Here is a 22,142-nt window from a genome sequence, read left to right as displayed (position 1 = left end):
TAGTGAACCCAGAACAGTACATTTTGTATACCCCAAAAAGGCTCAGTTATGAAAACTACATCCAAAAGTCACTCGCAAATGAATAGCAGGTGAGTCAGCGCTACACTGGCCAAACAGTCAAATAAGTCCATGGAAGACAATATAAGGGGGATGGTAAGCTCGTTAGGAGAAAGGACACATACATTTACTGGCAGCTCCTCGATAGGTATTGGGATCCCCTCAAAGGCATGTAACAAATAGAAGAGGGCACCAGATCAGTAAAAGCAAGATAAAAAGTGTAATTTATTAAGAGACTTTCAGCTGAGCAACTATACCAGCCCTGTGTGCAGTTTACAGCTTGTTTACATGTAAGTGATACTTAATAAATTACACTTTTTATCTTTTGATTATACTGATCTGGCGTCCTCTTCAATTAATTTAAAAAATTACCAGCTATTGCCTAAATAATGGGATTTTTGACTTAACGTTAAATCCGTTTCTCTGATGTTCCCTGACGGACACAGCACTTCATCTTCTTGACCGTAGGGTTATACTGCCCCCTACTGGAGTAGGACACTAGGCAGAGAAAAAAGCTTGAGCACACCTATGGGGCAGTCCCTGGGGGTATACTCCCACTTCCTGCTATAGGTCTTCAGTTTTGTAACAAGTAGTGTCAGAAGAAACAAACCCAACTCCATAGAGGGGTGGGTGCTGTGTCAGTCAATGAACATCAGAGAAATGGATTTTAGGTCAAAAAATTGGATTTTCGTAAGAACTTACCGTAAAATCCTTTTCTCTGAGTCCTCTGACAGACGCAGCTCTCAATGCTTCTTCACTAATGGGTTATGCACCATCTACAGACTAGGCAGTGAAAAGTTTTCACTCGACACGCCTATAGGGGCTGCCCTCACAACATAACCCCAGACACACTGTGCTCCCCAAAAAAAAACCCCAACAGGAAGTGGGGGTCCTGGCAGGAACCCCAACTAGCCTCTCCCCCTCCCAATGAACAATCGTTTGGTCGCCGGCGGTGCTCTTCCCCCCCCCCCCCCAATCGCCAGTGCAGCACCCCATGTACCCTAAAAAGGTATGTCCACCCTGATGAAGGGGACAGGCAGCAATAGACCACCGAGATGAGGGGGGGGGGGGAGACGTGAACTGTGAGGGGGGGGGGGGGAGACGTGAACAGGGAGGGAGGGGAGCCTGGGGGTCCGACCATCCCAGGGAGGGGCCCACGTCCACACCAAAACCCGCCAGGGGTAGAGGGGGGACAGCTACTTACCACACTAGGAACAGGGTGGGCACTGCTCCGGACAGGAAACTGCTCCATCATAATGTGGGTGTTGTCGGCCAGAAGGAAAGGCTGCGACTCGGGCCAAAGCCTGTTCATATGCGCACTCGTGAGACGTTTAATTTGCAGGCCAGCCCCTGTCCAGTGGAGCTATGTTGCGGCCGACCTAGTGCGGAGCTACGGCCGGACTGAGGGGACCCTAAGGATCTAGATTATTCAGTGCGTCGCCCAGTCCAGCAGTTGATTGTAAATTCTCACAGGAACAAAATAATAATAGGAAAAAATTATATTTAAAAGAAAAAATTGCCAGGACCAGAGATCCCAGCAAGGAACTAGGTCCTTACTCCTGACTAGGCAGAAAAAAAACTGAAGACCTATAGCAGGAAGTGGGAGTATACCCTCAGGGACTGCCCCATAGGCGTGCTCAAGCTTTTTTCTCTGCCTAGTGCCCTTCTCCTGTAGGGGGCAGTATAACCCTACGGTCAAGAAGATGAAGTGCTGTGTCTGTCAATGAACGAAAGAGAAAAATTATTTGTTTAAATTTTCTCAAAAATGTGACCCATGGCTATGGTGAACCCTTCTAATCATGTTTCCTATTTTATAACAGCCACTTACTGTGCTTGAGAGATACACATATATATATATATATATATATATATATATATATATATATATATATATATATAAAATAAAATAATAATAGTACTTGTAGTAAATTACATATGCAAGAGGCAGGCAACAATGCCAGGGACTGGACCCATAATTTAAAAAGTTAAAGTTACATGTTCCAACCGTATTTAGGGTGGAACATGTAACATGTTCCAGCTCCTGCAGCCTCTTTCTCCAATCCCCCCTTCACAAATTTTAGGCTTAATAACACTTTAAAATTGTTCAAACACAAGGATAATATCACTTTAAAATTAATTTATTGGCTGTGAATTGTCTCCCCTCAAACTACAATTACTGCAAGGACAACAACAAGAAGTACACTTGCATGACCATGTTTTTCCTATACATTAAGCTTCCTGAAACTTACCGGCAAAGTGTCTGCTGCCCCCTCTTTCTGTGATTGTACAGAGGATTCTTGTGACCACACTGAAGACTGAGAGAAAGTCCGGATTCTGGAGGACTTCACCAGCTGCCCCTCAGGATTTTGTGACAGCTCTTCTTCCTCACTTTTCAGAAGGGATGCAAAATCGACACCTGACTGCAACAGTTCCGCAAATGTTCCCTTTCCTACCAACTGGCCCTTGAATATCAAAGATTTTTTACATTTTACTAACTTGCTATAAAAAAGTGAAATGTATGTACAAAACAAACATTAGAAGATTTTGTCTACATTGGCACAAAGAAACCAGGAACCCAGACAAATAATGGACACGATTATCATCCTGCGCCCTTAGCACCTAGCTACCATTTAAGATGAATCCCTGTAGTTTCAATCCCCTTGATCTTCTGAACAACAATGGATCTGCATGTGTGGCAGTCCAAGCTTTCCTTGTGCACTTATACCCTCTGAGCCCAGTACAAACACATTCACACAATGTTGTAGTAGGTTGTAGGCCTTACACTCCACAAGCAAGGGGGTATAGAGGAGGGGATGAACACTAAACTGAGTGGAGTAACTGACTTTAGCACAGAAATTTACTGCATGTGACATCACTAGCAAAAGCAGAGAGTTTAATTGAGGCGGATTTACTAAAGGAGTTGAGCATCTTCACTTAATACAATAAGTGAATATTCCCTTTATTTATCCAATCATGTGAAAAGTAAATCTGTTTTTTTTTTCTTCCCTTCAAATGATTGGGTATTTAAAGTTTGGCATGATTGGATACTCAGTTTGGCATGATTGGATAATTGAAGGGAATATTCACTCAATTAACCGCGCAAAGGATTTTACCAGCCTCATGCTTACTGGGATCTTCTGTAAATCTCTGTATTCATGTTAACACAGCAGCTTATAATATCTCCTTTATGTAGGCTCCTTTATTTTAGGAACTCAACAGAAGGATAACAAGTGAAGGCAACATGGACTCATAGGGGTTGATTTATTAAAAACGTTTAATTATCCAGATATAGACTGGGAAGAAGGAACCGCACATTCATCTAAAGCCCACCATTTCCTAAATGTTTTGCAGGGCAACTTCATGAGTCAGATGTTAAACGCACCAATGAGAAACAATGCGTTATTAGACCTACTAATTACAAATATTAGATGGGCACCTTAAAGACAACAACATACAGGGGTATACAATGTATGGTTAACAGCACACACACATCATAGGTTGAACTGGATGGAATGATGTATTTTTTCAACCTCACAAACTATGTAACAAATATACAGACCCGATTGCAGATTTAGAAATAAGGGGCAACTTAGAAACAGTGACCATAGGTCAATTAGTTTCAGTATAAATCACAGAAATGGAAAACATAAGGGTAATGCACAGACTTTACTTCAAAAGAGCCAATTTCCTTAAACTGCGCTCTATGCTAGACGATAATAAATGGAATAGAATCCTAGGAACAAAGAACACTGGAGAAAAATGGGAGTGCTTTAAGAGCATACTTAATACAAGTATTGGCCAGTGCATTCAGACAGGGAATACGTTTAAAAGAGCTAAAATAAACCCTGGATGGCTAAACTCCAAAAAATGCATATAAAAACAAAAGAAAATGCCTTCAAGAAATACAAAGCAGAGGGGTTATTGGCAGCATTCCAGCACTACAAAGAATGCAATAGGAAATGTAAGAGCGCAATCAAGTCGGCTAAGATAGAACACGAAAGGCACATAACGGAAGAGAGCAAGAAAAACCCAAAGAAATTCTTTAAGTATATAAATGGTAAGAAAGTGAGGCCACAACATATTGGCCCCATAAAGGATGATGAAGGGAATCTGGCTATAAAGGAGAGAAGGCACAAAAGAATTGGCGGGATACAGTAACCTAGACTGTAATGTCAAAGTTAATAACATGTCACAGGAAGCACCCTCATGGTTAACAGAAGACAGACTCAGAACTAGACTCGAAAAACTTAACATAAATTAGTCACCGGGACCAGATGGCTTACACTCGAGGGTCCTTAAGGAGGATAGCCAGACCATTGTTCCTAATTTTTAAGGACAGCCTACTGATGAGAATGGTACCAGCGGATTTGAGAAAAGCCAACGTGGCACCAATATTTAAAACAGGGCCAAGATATATCCCTGGGAACTACAGCCGGTTTGCCTAACATCAATAGTCTGCAAGCTATTGGAGGGGATGATAAGGGACTATATACAAGAATTTAGTAATACAAACGGTATCATTAGTAGTAATCAGCATGGCTTCATGAAGAATCGTTCTTGCCAGACCAATCCTCTAACCTTCTATGAAGAAGTAAGCTGCCATCTAGATAAAGGAAGGCCTCTAGATGTAGTGTATCTGGACTTTGCAAAGGCATTTGATAAAGTTCCCCACAAAAACGCCAACTATATAAACTGAGGTACGTAGATATGGACCAGAGGGTGAGTACCTGTATTGAAAACTGGCTTCAGGGGCCAGTCCAGAGGGTGGTGATAAATGGGGAGTACTCGGATTAATTTATTCATAAATTATCTGGAGGATGGAATGACCAGCACAATCTCAGTATGCGGACGATACTAAGCTATGCAGGACAATATCTTCTTCACAGGATGGGGAATTTTTACAAGAAGACCTGAAAAAAATAATGGAGTAGGCAACGACATTGCAAATGAGGTTTATTGTTGAAAAATGTAAGCTAATGCACTTGGATGGCAGAAATACGAACGCAATTTACTCGATAAGGGGGAAAACCTCTGGGGGTCCTAGTAGACAACAAGCTCAGCAATGGCATGCAATGCCAAGCTGCTGGAAGCAAAGCCAACAGAATACTGGTATGTATAAAAAAAAAAAAAGGGATTCACTCTAGAGATAAAACGATTGTTCTCCCACTCTACAAGAGTCTGGTCCTGCCACATCTGGAGTATGCCGTCCAGTTCTGGGCACCAGTCCTCAGGAAGGATGTGCTTGAACTGGAGAGAGTCCAGAGAAGGGCAACACAGCTAATTAGGGGAATAAAGGACATCAGCTATGAGGAAAGACTACAAGCATTGAACCTATTCTCTCTGGAGAAGAGATGCTTGAGAGGGATATGATATCAACGTACAAATACCATACTGGTGACCCTAGCATAGGGAACAAATTCTTCAGCGAAAGGGAAATTAAAAAGTCACGTGGCCATTTACTATAATTAGAAGAGAAGCGATTTAACCCTAAACTGCGTAAAGGGTTCTTTACTGTCAGAGCGGTAAGGATGTGGAATTCTCTTCCACAAGCAGTGGTATCAGCAGGGAGCATCGATAGTTTAAAAAAACGATTAGATGGGCACCTTAACGACCACAACATACAGGGGTATACAATGTACTGTTAGCTGCAAACACACACACACACACATCATAGATTGAACTGGTTGGACTGGTGTCTTTTTTCAACCTCACTATGTAACTAAGGAGAGTGCAAAATCTGTTGCATCTTTGCATGGAATCCAATTAGCTTCTAACTTCAACTTGTTCAAATAAGCTTTGACAAAAAAAAAAAAAAAAAAACTGGAAGCCGATTGGTTTCTAGGCAGAACTGGACCAGATTTTTTACTCTCCAGTGTTGGTAAATCAACCCCATAATGTCATGTTATGACTGGCTTATACCGAATCATCAAAGTATGCAAAGAACAGACTTTTGGACAAATTGAATTTTTCACAGGTCTGAACGTGAATACATCACCTACCTCCATTTTTTAAAGCATCACGTGATTACTGGCAGCTGATAAGACCCAGTCGTCAGAAACAGTGATGTCCATGGGTCATTGTTCTGATTCAAAACATTGCCTTACAAATCAGTGGGTGAGGCATTCACTTACATACCTGCTATTTACCATGATGAAAGTTATCCTTTTGGAAGGACTCTCAGGAAACCCTGTCTACAGTGTAACTACCTTTTTTCTAAATTATTTAAAATATACTTAAAGTGGTTGTAAAACTCAGAAAAGAGCTGGGCTGACATATGGAAAGAATGCGTGTCTCAGTCCCAAATGTATTGCATAAAAACAAGAAGTGAGGGCCGTGGGGCTTTACCAAAACATACAACAGTAGTAAAATTACATTAGTTTATTGTATAAAAATAGTAAGAGAAATAAACACATAATATTTGAAAAGACAACAATAATCTTTGACAATAGAGTATTCCAATAATATACATATACTAATTGGTCAGTTTGAACATCAACAATATCACTAATCTGTGCTGGATGAATCTCGACGCATTTCGCAAAGACTATTTCGCTTCATCAGGAGAGAAGCACAGATATTGTCTCATTTAGCGGCAGCCTGGGAACTCAAAAGTACTCAAGATCCACTTGTATGGACCCTACTGTGTTTTGCCAGACAGAATTGCCAGACACAGACGCTGCCAGACAGGAGAGGTTTCGGTCTTTTCCATCTTCCTGCCTTTCCATCTGGAGGGTTACCTGTGTTGTGTCCTTCTGGCCCGGTGTCCCTCTGCCCCCAACTCCAGGAGGGACTTAATAGCACAATCTTTTGTGGGAGGAGTATAGCGTTTTTTTTCTGCTTTGATCAGTGACATTGTTGATGTTCAAACTGACCAATAAGTATTTGTATATAATTGGAATACTCTATTGTCAATGATTATTTTTGTCTTTTGAAATATTATATGTTTATTTCTCTTACTATTTTAATACAATAAACAAATGTAATTTTACTACTGCTGTATGTCTCGTTAAAGTCCCACGGGCCCTCACTTCTTGTTTTTATGGTTGTAAAACTCAGACATGAAATATGAACAAAGTGAATCCCTCTATAAATAATGACAGGGAAGGGACCTCCAGCTGATTGACAGCCTCAGCTCTGTTCCTGTGTGCTGTATAGAGGTGTGTCCCTTCACTCCAATCAGCTCTCAGAGCTCTCTTCACTGAGCTCTGCAGAGTGTAATTTTTCAGATCTCTACTCCCTCCTTTTTCTGGCAGCTCAGACAAGCTTTATAAATGTTTCACTTTGAATGGATATAGAAAAGAGAAGACTGCAGATAAACAGGTACAACTTATGTAGGAGGATTTGTTTCATCTCTGAGTTTCACCTGAGACCAGTATATTTTAGGGTTTACAACCACTTTAAGCAGCCCATAGAGGATTTGATTTTCTCTCCTTCGACCACGGGTGGAAGGAAAGAAAATCACTTGATCCCCCCATCAAAATAGTTGGTGTAGATGGGGGAATGCCTCCCACAGTGCTATTGTGTTCTGCCGGTGGAGGACATGGAGAGCCTTCCCGGCCGGCCCATTTGGCCATGTATGGCCGGCTTTAGTTCCCCTGTTGGCAGCATTTAAGCCCCATGAAATTCATGAAAATGTCAGTTACAGGGACATTTACAATAAAAGCATACCTCTTTAAGGATGAGAATTTGTTTGGCGGCACTTAGGTACTGAAGCTGATGGGTTACCAAGATGCAGAGCTTCTTACGCAGAGCCTGGCTGATGCACCTTCCAAGAAGAAGACAACAGTTAAGTACAGTGACATTTCTAACCAGACAAAAGACCAAACTTTGATCAAAATCAAACTAAAAGAAATTCCACTATATACAAAGAAACCATTATCATTGTTTGCTCCTGAAGATGATCATTCATGAAAATCACAATTTAGGAAAACATCAAACTCATACTAGTATAAAGATTTCAATTAATTGGAAATTAATTTCTAATTCTGTTGTAGGAAAAACTGATTTTCTGCTACAAGTAAAAGAAAAAATGTTCAGTCCTGGATCCACATGAAATGGAGCTAAAGCTGATCACTAGCAATGATGATTGCATTGGAAAAATTGAAAAAAAAAAAAAAAAAAAAAAAAGGACTTAAGCTTCAATACAATAATCCTAACATGTATATATTGGGAATAACCGTATTTCATAAATGGAAATGTGCTGTACAAATGACTGAAAAAAATGTCCCAGCATGCTAATCACCTCTTCCACTTAAAGCCAGATGCTAATAAAATTTGGGGCACAAGCAGCTGTGCTCTGCAATAATTCTTTCACTGTGTGCCAGTACAAAAAAAATTAAATCCAAAGTCTAAAATGATATTAAGCTCTTTTTAAGCACTTTCAGCAGCTGACTGAATCACTTGCTGAGTATGCAGATTTTTTTATTTTTCAATTCTAGTTTAAGATGGCGCCATGATCACCGCCCCAGGTTTCCTGTTTCAGGGTGTCTCCTTGGTCTTGCAGCATTGTATGGTGTCACCCATGTATGCAGAGACTAGAGTTGTGTCTCCCTATACTGTGTACATCAGTATACAATAAAAACACACAGCCCTATACCTAGGATAACAAGGTACTTCCTTGCGCCTCCCTCATCCATTTTCCAAAATGACTAGAGACTGCACTGTCCACTATTAACTATTTCCTGTGAAGACCAGAAGTTCAACTAAGCAGCACTGAGAGAACAGGATCCAAAAGCATTGAAAGTTGTAAACTGCAAGCACTGGGTTAGGAATTTTAACAAAAAGTTTACTGGGGAATGTTTATTTTACTACTTTTATTATACTTTTATTATACTTTTATGTTTATTATACTACTTTTCTTGTTCTAAAAACCAGATGAAAAAAAAACCACATACATTCTTGTATTCAGGAGAGAACACCACTTAATATATGGTTAGAATGCATTCATGTTTACGGCTTTATCTGCCAAACATCAATGCAATATACGCACATATCCCCATGTTCTGTCTATTTTACAGCACTGCAAGTACAGAAAAATACCTGCAAATTTTGCCAGAAAAATATATGTGCCATTTTAGCTAACACATTGCCTCTGCAACAATGAACTCTTAAGCAGTGTTGTCAGCACTGACAAGTTCTCTTTTAGGCCCCTTTCACACATAAGGTCCGTTCAGATCCGCCTGTCAGTTTTTCAGGCGGACCCGATTGGATGCCCCATGCATCCCTATGGGACATCGGATGTCAGCGGAGACATGTCCGCTGACATCCGATCCCGTCCATCAAATCCGGACGGATGGAAACCCTATTTTCCATCCGTTTGGCGGATCGGATGAGAAGGGACATGTGATCCATTCTTACCCGATTCCCCCATAGAGGAGAGCGGGGATCTGACACCTCTGTCTCCGCATACAGAGCGTAGACGGAACGGTCATCAGCCTGCTCAGCGGGGATCGGCGGATCAATCCCCACTGAGAAAAACGGAGTCCGTCGGCGGAACGGACATGTGTGAAAGGGGCCTTACTAGACTAAAGAACACCTTCCCTTCTCCTCCTTTTTACAGCATAAGGGGAAGAATTCATGTCCAAGAGAAGAGAGCTGGGCAGGAATGATAACCCAAGATAGCAAAGTCTCCTTCCTTGCCGTTTTTTTTTTGCATACAGTGCCTTGAAAAAGTATTCATACCCCTTGAAATTTTCCACATTTTGTTGTGTTACAACCAAAAACATAAATGCAATTTATTGGGATTTTATGTGATAGACTAACACAAAGTGGCACATAATTGTGAAGAAGAGGGAAAATGATAAATGGTTTTCAAATTTGTTTAACAAATATCTGAAAAGTGTGGCATTAATTTGTATTCAGCCCCATTTACTCTAGTACCCCTAACTAAAATCAAGTGGAACCATTTATCATTTTCCTTCTACTTCACAATTATGTGCCACTTTGTGTTGGTCGATCACTTAAAATCTCAATAAAAAACATTTACATTTTTTGGCTGTAACATGACTAAATGTGGAAACCTAAGGGTTATGACTACTATTTTTAAGGCACTGTATAGTTGACCAATTGAGTCAAAGTATTCCATGCTGCCCATAATTGGGTGCATGTGCATTAATGCCCCTACAATCCTGATCAGTAAAGCTCAGTGCCTGACGCCACCTCGTAGCCACTCCCCCTGATGACATCCACTGGGCCAACATAGGTAACGCATCTGTCTGGGCCAACAGAGGGGACGCAAGCATGGAGGACAGACCCAGAAGTGGGCTGTAGCGCAGCACGTGGAAGGAGTCGGACATTTTTACTGAGATGTACATTATATTATGCCGTTTTTACTTTGTGAGTATTTTTAACCGCCCCCCCCCCCCCTTTTTAAAATAAATTGGTATATCAACTTATTACACCATGTGAGTTTTCTCTACTTATTTGTGATTCCTAGTGGATACCTTTTCGAGTGACATGCATGTGGAAGGTTCCTTGGAGAGTTCATAACGTCCCAGCACTGATCACACAAAAAATGTGTCCTGACTACCCATTATAGGTAGCCCCCCTATCTGGTAAGGTGGACTCATATACACTATGTGGTGTTTAGGTGAAGTGTATCCTGTCTCTCTTGGTAAAAAGAAGAATTATATAAGAGGACATATCACATCACTGGATTATTATTACTGTACACATTTATGGTTGACTGTTTCACACTCTTTTGCTTGGATCTTTTTATGGACTTTATATTTATACTTGTGATTTATATGTACTTATTAAATATTTTTTAGCACTGCACTTATTTACAAAAGGACTAATAACGCAGCTTGGGATTTCAGTGCAGTAGAAGTAGTGTTGTCAGTGCACAGAAAGTAAAAGTAAGAGCTCACTCACTGGACTCCTGGCAGCATTAAGGCCCCTTTCACACTTGGAGTCCGTCGGTGGACTCAGTTTTCCTCAGCAGGGAATCGATCCGCCGATCCCCCGCTGATCAGGATGGCAGCTCTGTCTCATGCGCTGTATGCGGAGACAGAGGTGTCAGGTCCCCGCTGTCCTTTATGGGGGAATCAGATGAGAATGAACCACCTGTCCGTTCTCATCCGATCCCATCCGATCCGCTGGACGGATGGAAAATAGGGTTTCCATCCATCCAGATTTGACGGACCGGATCAGATGTCAGCGGCCAGGTCTCTGCTGACATCCAATGCCTCAGAGATGCATGGGGCATCGGTTCAGATCTGCCTGAAAAACTGACAGGCAGATCTGAATAGTCCGCTAGTGTGAAAGGGGCCTAACTGATATTTTTCTTCACTTTTTTCAAAGATAAACAGAAACATTTTGTATGGTGTATTTGTGAGGCCTACTATATTTTTTGATTATTTTTCATATACACTCAGTCGGAGGATTCATGTGCCTCTCTGTACAGTTTGCTTTTCTGTACAGTTTGCAAGTGTCTCTTTCACATTGGGACTGTTATTAATATCCATATAGGATTTTTATTATCATTTTCACACTCTGTAACTGTTATTTGTGCACTGTGGGAGTGTTCTTTTTGTTTGTGCACTTACCTTTTAAGAGTCACATACAAACCAGTCCCTTTATTAGGTACACCCTTTCAATTGATAAATAGTGTGTACAGGTGCGCTAATGAAATAAATGTGGCATAAATTGCTAGTGATACAAAAACACTAGTGAAACCAAAAATAGACAAACAATTCTTGGGCATAGGTATGCTCTGAGAATAAATACAAAGCAATAAATAAAGAATCAACATCTAATGGGTGACAAAAACCAAGTGCTCATAGTCCAATGGTGAATAAAGATGAATAATGTGAGTAAAAAGTTCATAATGAATCCGGCTGCAGGTGACTGGTGAGCAGTAATCAACAAAGCTAACAAACTCAGGTGTTGCATGCAACCCCACAGAGATCACACGGATGGATGGCTGCTTACCAGACTCAAATCAAAATCAGTGCAGGTATATATCTCGGGATGGGATGAGCTGAGCCTCGGTGGGTGCACCAGACACTTCCAGCAGCCCCAAACAATAGTACTAAACCTCTCATAGATGAAGCCGGACTAGTCAGTTTTGTTTAGATTGTCTACAATCTACAAGACTCTGATATAGCCAAGGCTTTGTTGAGTCACTGCTCACCAGTCACCTGCAGCCGGATTCATTATGAACTTTTTCCTCACATTATTCATCTTTATTCACCATTGGACTTTGAGCACTTAGTTTTTGTCACCCATTAGATGTTGATTCTTTATTGATTGCTTTGCATTTATTCTCAGAGCATACCTATGCCCAAGAATTGTTCGTTTATTTTTGGTTTCACTAGTGTTTTTTGTATCACTAGCAATTTATGCCCCATTTATTTCATTAGCGCACCTGTACACACTATTTATCAATTATTTTTTTCCAAGGTTCAGGGAACTCCAGGTGCCACAGGTCTAGCGCATCTTATCTCTACATACTCACACCTGTTCAATTGCTTGGTAACACAAATTGCTAATCAGCTAATCACATGACAGCAACTCAATGCATTTAGACATCTAGACGCGGTTAAGACGACTTGCTGAAGTTCAAACCGAGCATCAGAATAGGGAAAAAAGGGGATTTAAGTGACTTAGAACGTGGCATGGTTGTTGGTGCCACACGGGCTGCTTTGAGTATTTAAAAAACTGCTGATCTACTGGGATTTTCACGCACAACCATCTCTAGGGTTTACAGAGAATGGCCTGAAAAAGAGAAAATATCCAGTGAGTGGCAGTTGTGTGGATGAAAATGCCTTGTTGAGGTCAGAAGAGAATGGGCAGACTGGTTTGATATAATAGAAAGGCAACAGTAACTCAAATACCCACTTGTAACAACCATGGTATGCAGAAAACCATCTCAGAATGCAAACTACAAACCTTGAAGCAGATGGGCAACGACAGCAGAGGACCACACCAGGAGCCATTCCTGTCAGCTAAGAACAGGAAACTGAGGCTACAACTCCCACAGGCTCACCAAAAACGGTTCTGGCTGGTGGTGGTATAAGTGTGGGGGATATTTTCTAGGCACATTTTGGGCCCCTTAGTACTAATTGAGCATCATTTAAACGCCACGGCCTACCTGAGTATTGTTGCTGACCATGTCCATCCTTTTATGACTACAGTGTACCCATCTTCTGATGGCTCCTTCCAGCAGGATAATGCACCATGTCACAAAGCTCAAATCATCTCAAACTGTTTTTTTCAACATGAAAAGGAGGTCACTGTACTCCAATGGCCTCCACATTCACCAGATCTCAATCCAATAGAGCACCTTTGGGATGAGGTGGAACGGGAGATTCGCATCATGGATGTGAAGCCGACAAACCTGCATCAATTGCGGGATGCGATCATGTCAATATGGACCAAAATCTCTGAAGAATTTTTCCAACACCTTGTTGAATCTACGCCCCAAAGAATTACGGTTGTTCTGAAGGCAAAATGGGGTACAAACCGGTATGAGCAAGGAGTACCTAACAAATGGGTGGTGAGCTTATATTACTATTTGCATTTTCCATTGATCATCCTGATTAGCTCGGTACTTTTGAGTTATATTTGTAGCACGGTTTGTATAAATTGGGTTGCCAGCTGCTTTGAAGGCTCTTTCTTTGAGCATGATTTTTTAGGTTTAATTTGTCACCGTTTGCAAGTGCCCTTTCACACTAGCAGGCACACATTAACATGTGCATAAGGTGTTCATAAGCTGCAAAGTACTGCACAATTCCATACAGTGCTTGTTTTTTTCCATTTCTAACTTTATTAAACTTTACAGTCCATATAACTCTATACACTCTATATGTAGCAGCTTCTCTGCCTTTTGGCTAAGATCAAGTGTAGTATCTGTTCTTATCAGTTGGTATGGACCTCAGCTAGTACTGGTATGACCAAAACCCGGAGTGCCCAGACGTCCTTGGGGTATGGGGAGTAGGGCATCCGGGAAAGCATTTGGGGACCGCCGCCTTCTGATTTGAATGGGTTGAACTGTTCTAACCAGTTTGAAGGGAGCAAGAAAGCCGGTCTGACTGGGTGGCCGGTACTATTGCTCCTGGATGTAATTGGTTGAGGAACGGGATGGCGATGGGAGGGCTTTCTCTCCTGGGTTTTGATCTGGCCTTGCAAAAGGCCTGTCCCCAGTGGAAGGTAGATTCTCCCCAAGCTGTCCAGGTTCCGATGTCGGCTGGTGGGGATAGGCTGCACTGGTCTGGCTGAAGGGCAGGGACCGGAAAAAGCCTGTGGTGTACGTGCCCCTGGGGTGGCAGCCCAGGGGTGCAGTAATTCTCATTGGTGAGGTGCAGTTCACTTATGAGTTTTTGGCACCTTGGTCACTGCACCATATCACACTTTTTTCGCACCTGCCTCTTGGGAGGGGCCTTTTGGCCAGCACCAGAGGAATTTTTCATTCCTGGCCAGGGGGCCTGTCAAGGTCTCGCACTTTGACACTACCCAGCACTTCTCCACTTCCCCTTTCCCCACTCTTTTTCTTTGTCGTGTGTCACGTTTGTCCCTTTTTGGTTGATCACTGCACGATTAGTACGGCGTAGGTCCTCGGGCCTGCCCTGAACGTCTTGGACAGGGGTGGACATTGTAGTAAATATTGACAGTATGGGTTTTATTTATTAAAACTGGAGAGTGCAAAATCTGGTGCAGCTGTGCATGGTAGCCAATCAGCTTCTAGTTTCAGCTTGTTCAATTAAGCTTTGACAATAAAACCTGGAAGTTGATTGCTTTCTATGCAGAGCTGAACCAGATTGTGCACTCTCCAGTTTTAGTAAGGACCTTTTCACACAGGCTTTCCGATCATATATGCCTGTCAGTTTTGTCAGGCGGACCTGATCGGATGCTCCATGCCCCTCTATGAGCAGTGGATGTCAGCGGAGACATGTCCGCTGACACCTGCTGCTCTCCGATCCTGTCCGTGAAATCCAGAAGGATGGACGCCTGAGAGGGGACATGATAGCAATTTATAAATATCTCAATGGTGATCTCGGCATAGAAAAACAGCTATTCAGTCGAAGGGATTGCATGAGGACTCGAGGGCATACAATGCGATTAGAGGAGAAGCGGTTTAACCTCAGGCAACGTGGGGGGTTCTTCACTGTTAGGGCTACAAGATTGCGGAATTCTCTACCACAAGAGGTGGTTTCTGCGGGAAGTATGGTGGCTTTAAAAAGACTCTTAGACGTACATCTCAAGGATCAGAACATTCAGGGGTATGCGAGATGATTACGGCCACACACACCTACACAGGTTGAACTGGATGGACTATTGTCTTTATTCAACCTCACCTACTATGCAACTATGTAACTATATGATGGAAACCCTATTTTCCATCCGTCTGGAGGATCGGATCAGATCAGATAGGATCGGATGAAAACAGATAGGCGGTCCGTTTTCATCCGATCTCACATAGAGTAGAGCGGGGCTCCGACAGCTCCATCTCTGCAAAGTAAGTAGAGACGGAGCTATCATCCGCCTGCTCAGCGGGGATTGGCAGATCGATCCCCGCTGAGCAAAACAGAGTCCGTGGGGCGCACCGCTCGTGTGAAAGGACCCAAAAGCAACTCCTATGAATTTTAGCTGTGTATTTAGCGGTTTCCCTGGAGTTTCACTTTAACGCTGACCATTTAGATAGGAGTACAACACACAAATCCTTCGTTGAAGTCTTGCTAATTTATAGATCACATTAAAAAACTGTTTCACAAACAGTACCATTAAAAAATGTATCCATTTAAATGTCTGTATTGAAACATGCAGATGACTCACTGCAATTTGACTATGAAATCAATGAAATAAAGGTTTAGGCTGATGTTTTACAACTGTATGAAGCTCGACAAGCATAGCACACAATCATCGCTAATAATGGTGCCTATTAATCATAGATCAAGGCCTTCTCAACAAGCATACAGTAGGCAATCTGAAGGACACTGAATTTCTATAGTTAATAAAAACGTCACTGACAACTGTATTGATACAAGTCCAAGGCCAGAATCCCCCTTCACACACAGAGCCCGCGTCAGGGCCACACACTTATTCTTTTAATAAAAACTTGTCGTTAAGAAGGACGGGTGTTTTAATTCCATTGTGTAGATGATTTAAAGCAGCGCTTCTGAAAACATTCAGCAAGAATACACTTCTATTGTACAGCGCACAACTGAAAAAAAGAAGAATGTTCTGTTTCAAGAGGACTCTTGACAGATCGGAGATAGGGAACATTTTCAATCATTTCTCGTCTTACATTCTGATTCGATAAATAAAAAAAAATAAAAAGACTGGGATAACAAGCTGCCATGCCTTAATTTAAGCGCTTTGTTTGACACATTTCATGTGCAAATTCTTACAGTATTGCTGAACTGATAAATGTTTTATGTCCCTGGGCCTCGGCAGCTAACAAACGCGATCTGTATAGTGAATATGTTTCACGGCATAATCAAGGCATTGAGCATTGGTTCACTTTGTGGGAATATGAGAGGGAAACGAATCATCAAAGTAACTCTCTGTGCATTGTCATACACTTCAGAAATCTTCTGTCTGTGTCAAGAAAACAAATGTCTGAATTTATTTAGATAACGCTGCTGTTTAGAGGAGAAAACAAAACATCAAAGACAGCAACAGAAATCGTGACCAGAGGGAAATACAAAGTTTGTGAAATAAACAGATGAGAGGATTCTAGCGCATTGCACATAAAGAAGAACAAATACTCAGCCAAGAAAACAATATTTCTACACACAAACACACATATGCTGGCAATGTATCTGTAGAACCTTGCATACTAACTACTACGGGCTGACGACAAGGAGAATCCTGTGTCTTGTATACCATATATCAGTGCTTCTATACCTATTTTTTAGCCAAGGCACCCTTTAAAATTCTGCACAATCTTGAGGCATCCCACTCTAAAATGTAACACAATAAAATAATAGTTCTACATAACAGAAGCATCCATACATATGAGTCACCCAAAATTAAAGTGATTCGTTCCCCCACTTTTGCACAGTGGTAGCAACAAGTATTCTAGTGTTTCTCTTCTCCCTCAGTTATTCACTCTCACTCAGCAAACGTGACCCAAGCCCTGACAAAGAGGGACATGAGAAGGCCAAACAAGGATGCCGTGCCTGTGTTTGACATCCTCCCCATCAACCGATGACATCCTTGCTTGTTAGAATACCAGTGGCTGGCCCATATGGTGCCCAAGGTTGTAATGCTGTACAATAAAAAAAAAACTGGGGCTTTGTGTGACAAAGGGGCAAACTTGATCCACTTGCTGGCTTGTTGGCAATTTTTTAAGCAATTTGTGGCAATTTTTAGGCATTTTGCTAAGGCACCCCAGGGTGCCATGGCAGCCTGGTTGAAAAAGGCTGCCATATTTAACTGTTGGATTAATTTATGAAAGGCAAATAGACTGTGCGCTTTGCAAAGTGCAGTTGCTCCAGAGCTTAGTAAATGAGGTAAAGGTTCACTTTGCAAAGAAAATTTAAAAAACAACATTTTTGCTTGCACATAATTCGATGATGAAGTCAGCAGAGCTTCTGCTCGTTTACTGAGCTCTGGAGCAACTGCTCTTGCAGAGTAAAACTGCACTTTGCCTTTAGTAAATAAACCCCTACATGTATATCAAAGGAAACCTGGATTAGGCTGTCATTACTCTTCTGAAAGCATACGTTACCTGGGAGTCATGCTGATCCAATGGCTTCAATACCTTCTGAATCATTAGCCCATAACAAGCATGTAGATTAGGCTGACATCCCTCTGACTTCACTTTCTGCAGGCTTGATCCAGGCCAGTAACACAAAAAAATACTTAAGCCAGTGTTGGACAGCCAACTGGCATTGTAAGAAAGAAGTCAGCCACAACAACTTCTTATTTTCTCTCAGAGCAAAGTAAAGAGATTCTAAAAGGCTCTTTTTGTATTTATTTATTTTTATTTATTTAGTTTTGCACAGAGCAGCCAGGATCCTCTTCTTCTAGGGTCCCCCGCTGGGGCACCTGGCTGTTCTCCCCCGCTGAGTGCCCCCATAGCTAGCCGTTTGCGTGCTCGCTCCCAAGCCCCAATCTGTGTGTCAATAAGACCCTGCCTTACACTCTTCTCCTCACTGGCTGTGATTGACAGCAACAGGAGCCAATGGAAAACGACTTTTTACCCTAATGCATAGAATACATAAAGGTGAAACACCTTATGCCAGGGGTACTCAAATATAAACTTGAAAGGTCAACTTACCAATTTTCCATTCAGTCCGAGGTCTGGAGTGGGGGAGCTTAGGCGCGAGGAGGAATGTGTTCCTCCTCCGCTGTGAATGCTAGGCGGCGGGTGTCCGCCTATTGAGGACCCCGGTATTATAGTATTATTTATCTGTTACAATAACTTGTCAGGCAAAAGGAAGGAATGAGTTCAAATGGGGAAACTGAGGTACTGCTGTCTCCCAACAGGCTCCCGGAAAGCAGTCTCTCTTCAGTGGATAGAAAAGTGCACAGATGAGAGGTCGGCAGATGACAAAGAGGGTGACTGATGGGTCAGCTAGTTCCTCCTCTCTCTCTCCCTTAGCCAGAGCTCTTGTGTACGCTGCCTCCCACAGTGAGACTGCGAGGCACCCAGAACGATCAACACAGCGGGATGGAATGGACCACTGTGGCTTCTCCCTCTCAGGCACTGAACGAGCACAACTCCCACATATGAGCCCCAACAGATCACGCACTAGCCAGGTGAGAGGAGACAGCTAGCTAACCTACCAAAGACCAAGGGTGGAGGTTGGAGGTGGTGTGCAGGAATCGGTGAGGCGAAATGGCTAGGGGACAGTACCCAATAGCCTAATGGTGGATGGCGCTGCTGCTGCTCCCTGCATTCACGTCCACACCATAGGCTCCTCCCCCCCTCTTGGGTGGTCTAAACCCGGCATCTGCGGTCCAGAGTGAAGCGCATCTGGGTCCTGACGTGGCTCAGAGTCCGCCGATTGAGGACCCCGGCTTTATGCCTTTAGATACTAAACCTTATTTTTTTATTAAAATAAAAAAATTGGATTTTTGTCTTAATGTAAAATTCTTTTCTCTGAAGTTCATTGACGGACGCAGTCTCTGTTCTTCATAACAGTAGGGTTATACTGCCCCCTACAGGAGTAGGACACTAGGCAGAAAAAAAAGTTCTGGCTACGCCTATGGGCATTCCCAGGAGGTATACGCCCTCTCTCTGCTATAGGATGTCAGCTTTGTAACAAAGCAGTGTCAGAGAAAACAATACCAACCTAACTAAAAAAAAGAGGGGTAGGTACTGCGTCGGTCAATGAACTTCAGAGAAAAGGATTTTACGCTGAGACAAAAATCAAATTTTCTCTATCGTTCATTGACGGGCGCAGAAAATAATTCCCCACGGCTGAACCATAGTCAATCAGGCAACATGGAACTCATCAGAACAACCAGAGACCCACCTGAAAAAACATTAAAACACCCTCAATTGAGACTAAAACCCCCTCAAACGGCAGCCTGCAAAACTTTGCGGCCAAAGGAGGAATATGCAGATGCCACCACATCCAACTTATAAAATCTTGTAAAGGTAGGAACAGACGACCAGGTAACCGCCTTGCAAAACTGAACCACAGATGCCTGATGGCGAAAGGCCCAGGAAGCACTATGCTCCCGAGTAGAATGTGCCTTAACAATGAAAGGTGGAACCTGACCCTTAAGTGAATAAGCCTGCACAACTGTCTGTTTAATCTATCTGGAAATAGTCGCAGCAGATGCAGGCAGCCCTTTCTTTGGTCCATCCGTGAGTACAAAGAGCAAATCTGACTTCCGAAAAGACTCAGTAGTCACCAAGTACATCCTGATTGCACGAACCACATCCAAAGTAGGCAGTGCAAATTCCTTAGGATGTTTAGGCTTAGGACACAAGGAGGGTAGCACAATGTCCTCCACTGCATGCAAAGACAGGAAGGGCAGGATAAATATAGGATCCCTATATCAAGATGAGAGGTCCAGATATAATTTCCAAGATCATAGATTATTTTCAGATTATTCCTCAGAGGTGCATATATATCTCCTTTCACTAGTACCTTCTTAGATTAAATACTTGTCCTATTTAGATCAATCAGGGTGCACGGTAGCTCATTAATTTTAGAGCGGGCTGTAATGGCCTTGTAAGGTTCACATACGAGTATTCTTTGCTTATATGTCTGATGGTGCCAGAAGGGAAGATATAGTTTATACTCAATAAAGTCCCATATAGGATTGAGGCAGGAAGTTCTGAGGCATGCTGTACAATCAAAGACAGCATAGATCCATGGCTGGAACCCTCATCGATGGGGGAAGCCTCAAAGATCGTAGTCCTCTGCGTAGCCTGCGCGGCAGTGGGAAATACCGGTCTTGTCTGGTCTCTCGGGCCCTGACGAAGCCCTATGCGAAACGCGTTGGCTTGCTGTGCCAGTGCCGACACCTGTACGCAGAGTCATAGCAACCAAGAAGGCCACCTTCTGTAATAAGGTAAGCAGGGGATACCCTCGCATACTCGCAAACAGAGGGTCTAAAAGAACCGATTGCACCAAATAAAAGTCCCCAGTGGGTGACGGAGGTCGCACCGGAAGCACCAAGTGTCACACCCCCTGGAAGAAGTAACGCACCAGGCCACAGGCGGCCAACGGCCTTCGGAAGAAATATGCCAAAACCAAAACCCGACCCTTGACAGTACTCAAGGCCAACTTGTGATCAACTCCCCATTGAAGGAAGTCAAGATCTGGGCCACAGAATAAGAGCGACGGGGAGCACACGCAATATACGACTGTCTCGTATGATGAACAGAAATCACCCTAGAAGTCGCTTCCCACGCTTCAAGCAGGGTGGGAATAACTAAAGCAGCCTAACCCCCGTCCTTCAGCACATTGCATTCAACAGCCAAGTCGGCAAAGTCAGTGACCGCAAAGTTGGACGGGAGATGGGCCCTGGAGACAATAACTACTCCCTGAGGGGAATTCTCCAAGGAGCGTCTGCGGCCAGCCTGACCAGGCCTGCGTACCAAGCTTGTCCGACGAGAAAGACTGGAATCCCTTCTGCCTCCATCCTGCCAAAAATTCTTGGCAGCAACTTAGGAGGAAAGGCAGACCGCAGGCTGACCTTGGCCCATCCGTGAGCACGCACACACGACCATGCCAGAGGCAGCCGTGCGCAGGTGACCATGCTAAACTCCACGGCATTGTTAAAGCTGAACCTAGCGAATGTTCTTGCCCATGACAGAACCCATGGTACCACCATTGCACCCGCCAGAAGGTCCCGGGAGCGGGCCACAAACCGCATCACCATCCTGTAGATGCGACGCTAACAGGTCCACGTCTGGAGCCAGCGGGACTATGTCGCGGCTTACCCAGCGCGGAGCTAAGGCCTGCACGTGCTCGATGGCCAGACTGGGGTGACCGGAGAAAAAAGGACTAGCTAAAAAAAAAAATCTACATAAAAAAAATTACTTCTATGCCAGGACCAGTGCGGAGTGTATTTTTCAATTCCTATAACCGGCAAAGAAGAGGGATCTCTGTTATGATGTTGGGAAAAGTGTTTTCAAAAGCTATGTCCCTTAAAGCCTTTCCTAATATTAGCCAGATGTTCACTAACCCAGACATTCAACGATCGTGTGGTCCTCCCCACATACTGAAGACCACATATACAATGGAGGCGATAAACGACCCCCCTTGTAGAACAAATTATAAAGTCCCGAATGGTGAACTGTTTAGAAGTAAAACTAGAGATGAAAGTGTTAGTACGAATAGTTTTTGAATTCCTACATACGTTACATCTTCTGTAACGGCAAAACTGCCTAGTACTAGCAGGGAAGGGAATTTGTCAAAACTGCCATCTTGTGCCAGCTATATATGGTATTATATGAAACAAATTACAATATAATGGAAAGAATACACAGATTTACTACCCAGTTTTCTAACAAGATTTTACAGACCCTGTCATTACCAAAGCTCCAGAACTAGACAGGAACTTGTCTCCTTTTTCCCCCATTGCCTCTAAAGCAGGTCTTTCTGCTACACAGTAGACTGCTTTGTGCCTTCATATGCACAAAAAAACAACACAGATCAATCCCAGAAAGTGAC

At 42.9% G+C, this 22,142-nt stretch overlaps 1 protein-coding gene across 1 annotated transcript in view; it reads right to left on the bottom strand.

Moving 5' to 3' along the window:
* ABCC4 (ATP binding cassette subfamily C member 4 (PEL blood group)) overlaps positions 1–22,142 on the bottom strand; it is a gene marked incomplete at its 5' end in the record, with an annotated part of 504,496 nt that overhangs the window by 281,078 nt on the left and 201,276 nt on the right. The window contains 2 exons of the mRNA XM_082245314.1: positions 2,307–2,519; positions 7,726–7,822. Coding sequence (XP_082101440.1) covers positions 2,307–2,519; positions 7,726–7,822 — 310 coding nt within the window. The remainder of the gene's footprint in view (positions 1–2,306; positions 2,520–7,725; positions 7,823–22,142) is intronic.

Source organism: Pelophylax lessonae (assembly GCF_965119305.1).
Source record: "Pelophylax lessonae genome assembly, chromosome: 2".
Classification (NCBI taxonomy): Eukaryota; Metazoa; Chordata; class Amphibia; order Anura; family Ranidae; genus Pelophylax; species Pelophylax lessonae.
This window is presented reverse-complemented; position numbering and strand designations above follow the sequence as displayed.